Source organism: Oncorhynchus nerka, linkage group LG4 (assembly GCF_034236695.1).
Source record: "Oncorhynchus nerka isolate Pitt River linkage group LG4, Oner_Uvic_2.0, whole genome shotgun sequence".
Classification (NCBI taxonomy): Eukaryota; Metazoa; Chordata; class Actinopteri; order Salmoniformes; family Salmonidae; genus Oncorhynchus; species Oncorhynchus nerka.
This window is the reverse complement of record NC_088399.1, coordinates 38278444-38291978: the sequence shown is the minus strand read 5'-3', so window position 1 is coordinate 38291978 and position 13535 is coordinate 38278444. Positions and strand designations below refer to the sequence as shown.

Here is a 13535-nt window from a genome sequence, read left to right as displayed (position 1 = left end):
AGTGACTGGCATGCATACTATTAATATTAGCCCTCTGATTACAATGAAGAGCAAGACGTGCTGCTCTGTTCTGGGCCAGCTGCAGCTTAACTAGGTCTTTCCTTTCAGCATACGACCACACGACTGGACAATAATCAAGATAAGACCAAACTAGATCCTGCAGAACTTGCCTTTTTGGACTGTGGTGTGGAACAGACCTCTCTCCAGCTTTACAATGATTGAATCTATCTATGTTTTGACTATGGACAGTTTACAATTTAAGGTAACACCAAGTAATTTAGTCTCCTCAACTTGTTCAACAACAAGATTATTCATTACCAGATTCAGATGAGGTCTAGAACTTTGGAAATGATTTGTACCGAATACAGATATGTTCAGGACTAGTTTATTACTGGCCACTCATTCCAAAACAGAATGCAACTCTAAGTTAATTACATTTACATTACATTTAAGTCATTTAGCAGACGCTCTTATCCAGAGCGACTTACAAATTGGTGCTTTCACCTTATGACATCCAGTGGAACAGCCACTTTACAATAGTGCATCTAGGTCTTTTAAGGGGGTGAGAAGGATTACTTTATCCTATCCTAGGTATTCCTTAAAGAGGTGGGGTTTCAGGTGTCTCCGGAAGGTGGTGATTGACTCCGCTGTCCTGGCGTCGTGAGGGAGTTTGTTCCACCATTGGGGGGCCAGAGCAGCGAACAGTTTTGACTGGGCTGAGCGGGAACTGTACTTCCTCAGTGGTAGGGAGGCGAGCAGGCCAGAGGTGGATGAACGCAGTGCCCTTGTTTGGGTGTAGGGCCTGATCAGAGCCTGGAGGTACTGAGGTGCCGTTCCCTCACAGCTCCGTAGGCAAGCACCATGGTCTTGTAGCGGATGCGAGCTTCAACTGGAAGCCAGTGGAGAGAGCGGAGGAGCGGGGTGACGTGAGAGAGAACTTGGGAAGGTTGAACACCAGACGGGCTGCGGCGTTCTGGATGAGTTGTAGGGGTTTAATGGCACAGGCAGGGAGCCCAGCCAACAGCGAGTTGCAGTAATCCAGACGGGAGATGACAAGTGCCTGGATTAGGACCTGCGCCGCTTCCTGTGTGAGGCAGGGTCGTACTCTGCGGATGTTGTAGAGCATGAACCTACAGGAACGGGCCACCGCCTTGATGTTATTTGAGAACGACAGGGTGTTGTCCAGGATCACGCCAAGGTTCTTAGCGCTCTGGGACGAGGACACAATGGAGTTGTCAACCGTGATGGCGAGATCATGGAACGGGCAGTCCTTCCCCGGGAGGAAGAGCAGCTCCGTCTTGCCGAGGTTCAGCTTGAGGTGATGATCCGTCATCCACACTGATATGTCTGCCAGACATGCAGAGATGCGATTCGCCACCTGGTCGTCAGAAGGGGGAAAGGAGAAGATTAATTGTGTGTCGTCTGCATAGCAATGATAGGAGAGACCATGTGAGGTTATGACAGAGCCAAGTGACTTGGTGTATAGCGAGAATAGGAGAGGGCCTAGAACAGAGCCCTGGGGGACACCAGTGGTGAGAGCACGTGGTGAGGAGACGGATTCTCGCCACGCCACCTGGTAGGAGCGACCTGTCAGGTAGGATGCAATCCAAGCGTGGGCCGCGCCGGAGATGCCCAACTCGGAGAGGGTGGAGAGGAGGATCTGATGGTTCACAGTATCGAAGGCAGCCGATAGGTCTAGAAGGATGAGAGCAGAGGAGAGAGAGTTAGCTTTAGCAGTGCGGAGCGCCTCCGTGATACAGAGAAGAGCAGTCTCAGTTGAATGACTAGTCTTGAAACCTGACTGATTTGGATCAAGAAGGTCATTCTGAGAGAGATAGCGGGAGAGCTGGCCAAGGACGGCACGTTCAAGAGTTTTGGAGAGAAAAGAAAGAAGGGATACTAGTCTGTAGTTGTTGACATCGGAGGGATCGAGTGTAGGTTTTTCAGAAGGGGTGCAACTCTCGCTCTCTTGAAGACGGGAGGGACGTAGCCAGCGGTCAGGGATGAGTTGATGAGCGAGGTGAGGTAAGGGAGAAGGTCACCGGAGATGGTCTGGAGAAGAGAGGAGGGGATAGGGTCAAGCGGGCAGGTTGTTGGGCGGCCGGCCGTCACAAGACGCGAGATGTCATCTGGAGAGAGAGGGGAGAAAGAGGTCAGAGCACAGGGTAGGGCAGTGTGAGCAGAACCAGCGGTGTCGTTTGACTTAGCAAACGAGGATCGGATGTCGTCGACCTTCTTTTCAAAATGGTTGACGAAGTCATCTGCAGAGAGGGAGGAGGGGGAGGGGGAGGAGGATTCAAGAGGGAGGAGAAGGTGGCAAAGAGCTTCCTAGGGTTAGAGGCAGATGCTTGGAATTTAGAGTGGTAGAAAGTGGCTTTAGCAGCAGAGACAGAGGAGGAAAATGTAGAGAGGAGGGAGTGAAAGGATGCCAGGTCCGCAGGGAGGCGAGTTTTCCTCCATTTCCGCTCGGCTGCCTGGAGCCCTGTTCTGTGAGCTCGCAATGAGTCGTCGAGCCACGGAGCGGGAGGGAGGACCGAGCCGGCCTGGAGGATAGGGGACATAGAGAGTCAAAGGATGCAGAAAGGGAGGAGAGGAGGGTTGAGGAGGCAGAATCAGGAGATAGGTTGGAGAAGGTTTGAGCAGAGGGAAGAGATGATAGGATGGAAGAGGAGAGAGTAGCGGGGGAGAGAGAGCGAAGGTTGGGACGGCGCGATACCATCCGAGTAGGGGCAGTGTGGGAAGTGTTGGATGAGAGCGAGAGGAAAAGGATACAAGGTAGTGGTCGGAGACTTGGAGGGGAGTTGCAATGAGGTTAGTGGAGGAACAGCATCTAGTAAAGATGAGGTCGAGCGTATTGCCTGCCTTGTGAGTAGGGGGAAGGTGAGAGGGTGAGGTCAAAAGAGGAGAGGAGTGGAAAGAAGGAGGCAGAGAGGAATGAGTCAAAGGTAGACGTGGGGAGGTTAAAGTCGCCCAGAACTGTGAGAGGTGAGCCGTCCTCAGGAAAGGAGCTTATCAAGGCATCAAGCTCATTGATGAACTCTCCGAGGGAACCTGGAGGGCGATAAATGATAAGGATGTTAAGCTTGAAAGGGCTGGTAACTGTGACAGCATGGAATTCAAAGGAGGCGATAGACAGATGGGTAAGGGGAGAAAGAGAGAATGACCACTTGGGAGAGATGAGGATCCCGGTGCCACCACCCCGCTGACCAGAAGCTCTCGGGGTGTGCGAGAGCACGTGGGCGGACGAAGAGAGAGCAGTAGGAGTAGCGGTGTTGTCTGTGGTGATCCATGTTTCCGTCAGAGCCAAGAAGTCGAGGGACTGGAGGGAGGCATAGGCTGAGATGAACTCTGCCTTGTTGGCCGCAGATCGGCAGTTCCAGAGGCTACCGGAGACCTGGAACTCCACGTGGGTCGTGCGCGCTGGGACCACCAGATTAGGGTGGCCGCGGCCATTAATGGTTTCATTGACTTCATTAGCTGTGGTTGCTGATGCATATATGTTTGAATCATCAGCATACATGGACACACATGCTTTGTTTAATGCCAGCGGCAGGTCATTGGTAAAAATAAAAAAGAGTAGAGGGCTTTGAGAGTTGCCCTGCAGTACACCACACTTTACATTTTTGACATTAGAGAAGCTTCCATCATAGAAAATCAAGTCAATAGTGATGATATGAATGGGAAGCCATGGCCAGACAAGGTGACATTGCCCAGGCTTGAAGGAGGACTAGTTGGACAAAGAGCAACATATGGAGAGAGCACCACCTGCATGCCCCTCCTACTGTTATCAGCAGGGGAGCTCTCCTACCAATAAAGGACTAACCTCATACCCACCTCTACATTCTGTATTAGATTGGCTCCCTCACCCTGACATGATGTTGTACACATGACATAAACATCCATCCCACACAGGCAGTGTAGTCTCAGGGATATGGTCTATGGATCTTGTGAGGGAGCAGGAGATATGTCTCAGCACTACCTTTACAAAAACATTTCATACGAAAAATGTCAAATAAAATAGAAAATTGCAGAAAATGTATTTAATTGCATTTTCATCAAATATCTCTCACAGAAAACTATTTTTGGCATCCATTCATTAAATGTTTTTGTAATATTTTATTTTTCTATCAATACTTTTGGGTTTATGTTTTGCTTTCAATATCAATATTTTTGTTTGCAATACTAAGAACAATTTTCTCCTATACTTCAGAAGTTGCTTAATGGTAGAAAATAAAGAAACCCACTCACTAGAGGATTGCACCATATAATAACATTAATGGTGTTTAAAGTGGCGATCTTTAATTGAAACATTAACAAAGTGTTTATTTAAACCTCAACATGTGAAAACAGCTATTTCACATCTGAAAATGCGATTTCACTTGTGAAACTGCAAATTTGACATGTGTTTTTTGTTGTAGGGGTATACTTTACTCAACGTAGAATTCCCTAAATGCTCATCAATTAGGCCTAGTCAGTGATAACATGTCCCCAGATCCTCTGTGATGTCAACTGTAACACTCTTTGGTTCTAACTTTACAGTACATTGAGTTGTCAGCCTTGAATCTGACTCCCCACCAAGGAGTGATAGAAATATACTGTTATTGTCTTGATGTAAAGCCTTTCTGACAACATTTGCTTCTCAATCTGAAGATTGTCATTCAGACAAAAATAGTCCCTTGACAACTGCACCCATTTCATGCTTTGTCAACTCCAGGAAGGACTAACTGCACAGCAAAGAGCAGAGCACTGCTGGGAGTTGACATTACAGAGTCACAGGCCGGAAGCAGTGCTAAGGTTGTGAAGATGAACCTGAGACCGTAATTAAGGAGACCCTGCCTCAGGTAAACAGATACAAACTCAATTTAAGGACCAGGCCATTTCAGGTGGGCTCATACTACCATCCACCATCTTCATTCCTCTTACATGTACCTTGACATGAACGCATTTGACATGATACTGTTAACATGGAAATAGTTCATTCAGCAAGGTATCGAATATGACCTTTACTGAGACTTTTACTCCAACAGACAATCACAAGAGTCCCTCAACATGAACTAAACCTCAAATCAAATCAAATCCAATGTTATTTGTCACATACACATGCTTAGCAGATGTTAATGTGAGTGTTGCGAAATGCTTGTGCTTCTAGTTTCGACAATGCAGTAATAACCAACAAGTAATCTAACTAACAATTCCAAAACTACTGTCTTATACACACAAGTGTAAGGGGATAAAGAATATGTACATAAAGATATATGAATGAGTGATGGTACAGAGTGGCATAGGCAAGATACAGTAGATGGTATCGAGTACAGTATATACATATGAGATGAGTATGTAAACAACGTGGCATAGTTAAATTGGCTAGTGATACATGTATTACATAAAGATGCAGTAGATGATGAGTACAGTATATACGCATACATATGAGATGAATCATGTAGGGTGTGTAAACATTATATTAGGTAGAATTGTTTAAAGTGGCTAGTGATATATTTTACATCATTTCCCATCAATTCCCATTATTAAAGTGGCTGGAGTTGAGTCAGTGTGTTGGCAGCAGCCACTCAATGTTAGTGGTGGCTGTTTAACAGTCTGATGGCCTTGAGATAGAAGCTGTTTTTCAGTCTCTCGGCCCCAGCTTTGATGCACCTGTACTGACCTCGCCTTCTGGATGATAGCGGGCTGAACAGGCAGTGGCTCGGGTGGTTATTGTCCTTGATGATCTTTATGGCCTTCCTGTAACATCGGGTGGTGTAGGTGTCCTGGAGGGCAGGTAGTTTGCCCCCGGTGATGTGTTGTGCAGACCTCACTACCCTCTGAAGAGCCTTACGGTTGTGGGCGGAGCAGTTGCCGTACCAGGTGGTGATACAGCCCGCCAGGATGCTCTCGATTGTGCATCTGTAGAAGTTTGTGAGTGCTTTTGGTGACAAGCCAAATTTCTTCAGCCTCCTGAGGTTGAAGAGGCGCTGCTGCGCCTTCTTCACGATGCTGTCTGTGTGGGTGGACCAATTCAGTTTGTCTGTGATGTGTATGCCGAGGAACTTAAAACTTGCTACCATCTCCACTACTGTTCCATCGATGTGGATAGGGGGGTGTTCCCTCTGCTGTTTCCTGAAGTCCACAATCATCTCCTTAGTTTTGTTGACGTTGAGTGTGAGGTTATTTTCCTGACACCACACTCCGAGGGCCCTCACCTCCTCCCTGTAGGCCGTCTCGTCGTTGTTGGTAATCAAGCCTACCACTGTTGTGTCGCAAACTTGATGATTGAGTGATTGGTGAACAGGGAGTACAGGAGAGGGCTCAGAACGCACCCTTGTGGGGCTCCAGTGTTGAGGATCAGCGGGGTGGAGATGTTGTTGCCTACCCTCACCACCTGGGGGCGGCCCGTCAGGAAGTCCAGTACCCAGTTGCACAGGGCGGGGTCGAGACCCAGGGTCTCGAGCTTGATGACGAGCTTGGAGGGTACTATGGTGTTAAATGCCGAGGTGTAGTCGATGAACAGCATTTTTACATAGGTATTCCTCTTGTCCAGATGGGTTAGGGCAGTGTGCGGTGTGGTTGAGATTGCATCGTCTGTGGACCTATTTGGGCGGTAAGCAAATTGGAGTGGGTCTAGGGTGTCAGGTAGGGTGGAGGTGATATGGTCCTTGACTAGTCTCTCAAAGCACTTCATGATGACGGAAGTGAGTGCTACGGGCGGTAGTCGTTTAGCTCAGTTACCTTAGCTTTCTTGGGAACAGGAACAATGGTGGCCCTCTTGAAGCATGTGGGAACAGCAGACTGGGATAGGGATTGATTGAATATGTCCGTAAACACACCAGCCAGCTGGTCTGCGCATGCTCTGAGGACGCGGCTGGGGATGCCGTCTGGGCCTGCAGCCTTGAGAGGGTTAACACGTTTAAATGTTTTAAGTCGGCTGCAGTGAAGGAGAGGCCGCATGTTTTGGTTGCAGGCCGTGTCAGTGGCACTGTATTGTCCTCAAAGCGGGCAAAAAAGTTATTTAGTCTGCGTGGGAGCAAGACATCCTGGTCCGTGACGGGGCTGGTTTTCTTTTTGTAATCCGTGATTGACTGTAGACCCTGCCACATACCTCTTGTGTCTGAGCCGTTGAATTGAGATTCTACTTTGTCTCTATACTGACGCTTAGCTCGTTTGATTGCCTTGCGGAGGGAATAGCTACACTGTTTGTATTCGGTCATGTTTCCGGTCACCTTGCCCTGATTAAAAGCAGTGGTTCTCGCTTTCAGTTTCATGCGAATGCTGCCATCAATCCACGGTTTCTGGTTTGGGAATGTTTTAATCGTTGCTATGGGAAAGACATCTTCAACGCACGTTCTAATGAACTCGCATACCGAATCAGCGTATTCGTCAATGTTGTTGTCTGACGCAATACGAAACATATCCCAGTCCACGTGATGGAAGCAGTCTTGGAGTGTGGAATCAGATTGGTATTCTGTCAGTTGCAGCCTAATGTAGTCTTATGAATCTTTCACCACACGCTTGATTTGGTTTTACACTAGTATTGATAAATATAGTACATAAATACACTGTACAAAAATATAAACGCAACATGTAAAGTGTTGGTCCCATGTTTCATGAGCTGAAATAAAAGAATCCTAGACATTTTCTATACGCAAAAAAAAGCTTACATCTCTCAACTTTTGTGCACAAATGTGTTTACATCCCTGTTAGTGAGCATTTCTCCTTAGCCAAGACAATCCATCCACCTGACAGGTGTGGCATATCAAGAAGCTGATTAAACAGTGTGATCATTACACAGGTGCACTTTGTGCTGGGGACAATAAAAGGCCACTTAAAATGTGCAGTTTTGACATCCACAGATGTCTCAAGTTTTAAAGAGAGCGTGCAATTAAGGTGCTGACTGCAGGAAAGTCTACCAGAGCTGTTGGCAGAGAATGTTATATTAATTTCTCTAACATAAGCTGCCTCCAATGTAGTTTCAGATGATTTTGTAGTACGTCCAACCAACCTCACAACCGCAGACCACAAGTGGTGCAGCGGTCTAAGGCACTGCATTTCAGTGCAAGAGGCGTCACTACACTCCCTGGTTCAAATCCAGACTGAATAGGGCGGCACACAGTTGGCACAGCATTGTCCGGGTTTGGCTGGGGTAGTACGTCATTGTAAATAAGAACTGACTTGCCTATTTAAATAAATACAAAATGTAAAGCATGCCAGTGCTTAATCTCCACATCCGGCTTCTTCACCTGTGGTATCATTGGTGGGGGGGGGGTGATAAGGAGTATTTCTGTCTGTAATGAAGCCCTTTTTGGGGGAAAACTAATTCTGATTGACTAGGCCTGGCTCCCCAGTGGTAGGGCCTGGCTGCCTAGTGGGTGGGCCTATGCACTGAAAGGCCCCTACACCCCTGCCCAGTCATGTGAAATCCATAGATTAGGGCCTAATTCATGTATTTCATTTGACTGACTTCCTTATATGAACTGTAGCTCAGTAAAATCTTTGAAAATGTTGCATTTTGCTTTAATATTTTTGTTCAATATAGTTAAACCTACTCATCCACTGGCATATCGCTCTCTCATTTCAGTCACACACTCATCTTAAATTGACCGTACATCAATATCATGGGCCAATTAACAACACTATGAGCGTGAGATTACTCCTTGCTTGAGTGTGTCCTACTCCATTACATGCAGGATCTCCTGATGAATCAATTACGTGGACTGGGGCCGTCGATGATAATGAAAAGCATATCTGATCCTCTAAAGGTCCGTGAAGCACCGTGGCTTCATTAATTCAATAAGATACAGCAGCACTTTGCACCTGTTAGGTGAGACAAAGAGCAGGTTCACACCGGAGTAGGAAGCTGTGGCCAAGGCCCAACCTCCGTGGAATGACTAGGGGTCACCATAGGCTCCGGGCAGGTCAGAGAAGGTGTTATGACCACGTATCAGAGAGAGGTTGGGTTATAGGGCGTGGGGTCAAAAGATAAAGGGCAAACTAAAAGGGATGTAATGAAAGCAGAGGACCTTTCCACTAGGACCTGCTGATACGCTTTGTGCTACCTACAACACAACTGTAGGTAAGGCATCACAGGACCACCACAATGATGCATTACAATCAAATGCCTCATTCTACGTGCCTTATCCAACAACCTTTTGAGATTGCTTTGTCATTGCTCTGACTAAGGTCGTTGGATGGAAACTTTGCATTGGGTGCTTATGGAAGATCCTTCCTAAACCAAGCTATACTGTATGACATGCAGCCCAGCACCTGTGTGTTTACTATTCTCTCTATGTCTGGAAACAGAGCTGCTTTTTCCAGTAAGGCCCAAGTGTTGGGTTGGGCTGGAGGCTAAGCTGAGCCTTAATCCAGTATTAGCCTGCCTGGCCCTCACTCCTCTATGCTTCTGCACGTTTTCCTTCAGTAATCTATTCAGCAGGCAGTAGTGGTGGCACTCTGTTATCCCCCCCCCCCCTCCATTCCTCCTCGCTTTCTCTGGGTGATGAATGACACCTATCTCAGCGCAGCACCTAATTATTCTCCATTAATCAGAGGAATGGGAGCTGTCGCATAACACAGCCTCCACCCTACCACCCCACCCCAGGCCAGCCTCCCTGCCTCTGCCGCTCCCTCGACCTGAGCTGGCTTTCACACCCACCCACTCATCACCCAAGCCATGCAGCCAGCCAGCCATAGAGTCACTGAGCCAACGTGGCAGGCAGGAAGCCAATGTTCTACTGGTGTCACCATGGCAACGGACAGAGTGACGGAGGGCAGGGAGTTTGTGTAAACAGGAGGACGGAGGAAGGTGGCAGTATGGACGGTTACGGCTGTGCTGCTGCAGCTACATCCGAATGCCATTTGTGTGTGTTTGTGTGTGTGTGTGTGTGTGTGTGTGTGTGTGTGTGTGTGTGTGTGTGTGTGTGTGTGTGTGTGTGTGTGTGTGTGTGTGTGTGTGTGTGTGTGTGTGTGATGAGGGGTGCAGCAGGGGGGCTGGCTACATACTCTGCTAGCTCCTCAAGACTCCGGTACACGTCATCCTCATTTAGAGCAGTGTCCTCTGAAGGAAAGGGCCTAAAACACACACACGGAGGGAGAGAGAGAGACAGAATTAGCCACAGTAAGATATGGTAACAGCAGGGGATGAGTGTCTATCAGTCAAGTTGTCAATCTCACGCCATCATCATCATCTATAATACAACAGTCTCATTTATTCATGAGCTCCACTGTTCCCCCATAGACACAAATCAGCCATCAACACAGAACATACAAAGTCAAACAGTCTGTGCAAGGCTGACTGGCATACTGTAGCTTAGTATGCCACAAAGGCTATTTCTCAAATTACACCATTTCCTGTTTTAAACCCTGTATGGGAAATAAGGTGTAATTTGAGATTTACTTAAACCATAAAGTATGACTCAAATCCATAAGATTGAGCCCTTTTCCAATTCCTTTCTCTCTAACTGAGTAGAGCCCTCCAGGGAATGCTAGAATGTTCAAATGGATGACTAATCAATTAGCCACTTAAATAGTTGGATTTCTCAATCTTTTTCTCCTGGAATTTCATCAAGATGCTTCATCTGGAACTTTAACAGAGGCTAAAGGTGAAATAGCATATTGGGTGAATTAAGCGATGGTGAGATATTAAGAGTTCCAGATTGTATACAAGCTGCATTTCAGAACATGCTACATGGTTCAGTTGTGTGCTGCATCTGTGTGTGCATTGAGAAAAAATGTATTCATTTCATATGGATGATAGCTAATGAAATGTTTGAAACGCTAACACAATGCTAAATGTCCGAATGCTAACATGCCATGAACCATTTCTCTGAATATGTCTAGTAAATCTATTGGGGGCAGTTAGCACCACAAGTATCTATGTGCTACCATGCGTGGGTAATGTAGTCTTTACTGTTGTGTGATAATGTGCCATCCACACGCAACACATGTTTTATCACGTTTGTTTCAAGTTTACAAATGCCTCAACAAGTGGTATTTGTCATTTCTGCCTCCACCGTGCACTGATGTTATTCTGTTTTGGATGACTAGGTCTATGAGGACTGCACGGATGTTATTCTGTTTGGGATGACTAGGTCTATGAGGATTGCCGGCATCGTGCCATGTTTAAGCCGGGAAACTATTTAAGTAGTTGCGGAGCAATCAAATACAGTGCAATGGATCTATCTGTAGTGTATGGGACACTGGAGTATTGACCTTGGTTCACCTTGGATAACGTGACTTCAAAACATGTGAAGCCCTGTCCTACAGCCATTAATACCACACACACACTCACGCACGCGCACGCACACACACACACACACACACACACACACACACACACACACACACACACACACACACACACACACACACACACACACACACACACACACACACACACACACACACACACACACACACACACACACACACACACACTAAGAGAAACATTTGAAAAACAAAAAATAGACAGACACTTTTATCTTTGCCTGCAAAACGGATTTAAATCAAATAAAAACCATCATAAATTGTTTATTTTAAAAAAGTAATATACTTTGGGCAAAAATCGAATTGTCTTCTTTTTTTTTTAAATAAACTTTTTTTCTAATGGGGTTTTCGAGAATCTGAATCTTGCAGGTAAATGGTGCCAGTAGATAGGGATGTTTCAAATAGGCCTAGCTTGTGCGTCACTATCACTAGCTATCAGTAGTTAACAGGGAAGAATCCAAGGGCAAGCATAGCGCATGAGTGTGAACCATAGGCATGAACAATGGCGTCAGTAAACCCGACACCAGCAGTGGTCAGTCGCGAAAGGCAAAGCCCCGTATGGGATTCATTTGAGTGGAAAGGACAAGAGTAAATGTATTGTAGAGTCAGAAGATGGCAGCCTGTGGGAACAGAGATACAAGGGAAAACCCCAACCAAGTTCATCACCAAGAGCACCTCCAAATAATTACAAGAGAAAGACAAGGTGAGACACCTATTATTTGATTTTTGGAATTCGGTCAGGATTCAACTCCTGGTATCATATGAATACACATAAGATGTGGAAAATGTGTAGAATTACAGGACATTTCCATTTAAAACGGCTAAATTGTATTTCTGCCAACAAGAAGGGTGAACAGTTTGAACAGTTTGGGGTCGCAAGGTGAGGGTTTGTTATAAATGACAATATCCATCCGGACCTTTGCTACCTAGGAAAGGTGTGACAGGACCATCTCAAAGAGTACTGGAGTACCCCTGCTAGACCTACAACACATACAGTACATGGCTTCTAGGCTACTTTCTGTCCCTAACACTGAAACTAAAACTGAAATAAATATAAAAATGAAATAGAAATGTTTTTATCAAACAGAAACTAAATAAAAACTAGTGAGTCAAGTCGGAAAACTAAACTGAATTTCAAATAAAATGTTAAAGCGAATCGTAATAAACACTAATAGAAAATCACAAAACTATAATAACCTTGGCACACACACAGACTCGCAAACACACACGCGCACCCGGACGCGCACGCACACTCATCCATGTCCATACACAATATCAACCCCCCTAATTCACAGGCTACACAAAGGTTCTGCATCACTCATGGAAACTTGGAGTGAGAAAAAGAGAAAGGGAGATTGTGAAAGAAAGTGTGTGCGTGCGTATGTGTGTGTGTGCGTGTGTGTGTGTATGTGTGTGTGTGTGTGTGTGTGTGTGTGTGTGCGTATGTGTGTGTGTGTGTGTGTATGGTAGGAACACCATTCCTTCCTGTACTGTATGTGCTGCTGACACCCACTCCTCACAGAGCAGGCTGCTAGCCCCTATAAAGGAAACGTACAGACCCCCATCTCACAGCTGATTACATCAACACTAATCTCGCCCACCAGCTGGCTCTCTCTGTTGATGCGGCAGCAATTGGAGCCTGGGGACGAGGTTACATCAACACAGGGGCACCAGAGGTAAAAAATAAAAAAGAGACGAAGAGGAGGGGGGTAAAGTGGGTGGGTTCAGGAGAGAGTGAGAGAGAGACAGACAGACAGAGAGAGAGAGTGTGTAAGTACCTAGGGCTCAGTCTGACGTGGGTGGGTTCAGGAAAGAGAGAGCGAGAGAGATACAGACAGAGAGAGAGAGAGTGTAAGTACCTAGGGCTCAGTCTGAAGTGGGTGGGTTCAGGAGAGAGAGAGCGAGAGAGAGACAGACAGAGAGAGAGAGAGTGTAAGTACCTAGGGCTCAGTCTGAAGTGGGTGGGTTCAGGAGAGAGAGAGAGAGAGACAGACAGAGAGAGAGAGTGTGTAAGTACCTAGGGCTCAGTCTGAAGTGGGTGGGTTCAGGAGAGAGAGAGAGAGAGACAGACAGAGAGAGAGAGTGTGTAAGTACCTAGGGCTCAGTCTGAAGTGGGTGGGAGATAATCAGGTGGATAGTGCACTGACTGAACCCTGACAGTCACAGCTGCATCTCCTATTACCGCATGTTCACCTAGAGACATCCACTGTGCGTTCTGTTAATTCAGTTATTTAGTTGTGGTGATAGCAGTATTAGTACAGGCACTAAGTAAACACTGTTGG

General features: G+C 46.4%; 1 protein-coding gene across 11 annotated transcripts in view; it reads right to left on the bottom strand.

The window, feature by feature from the left end:
- The window catches only part of LOC115123646 (guanine nucleotide exchange factor VAV2), a 266031-nt gene that overhangs the window by 49448 nt on the left and 203048 nt on the right, over positions 1-13535 (bottom strand). For all 11 annotated transcript variants that reach the window (XM_065017503.1, XM_029653021.2, XM_065017498.1 and 8 more), the window contains exon 4: positions 9991-10059. In XM_065017503.1, the coding sequence (XP_064873575.1) occupies positions 9991-10059 (69 nt within the window). The remainder of the gene's footprint in view (positions 1-9990; positions 10060-13535) is intronic.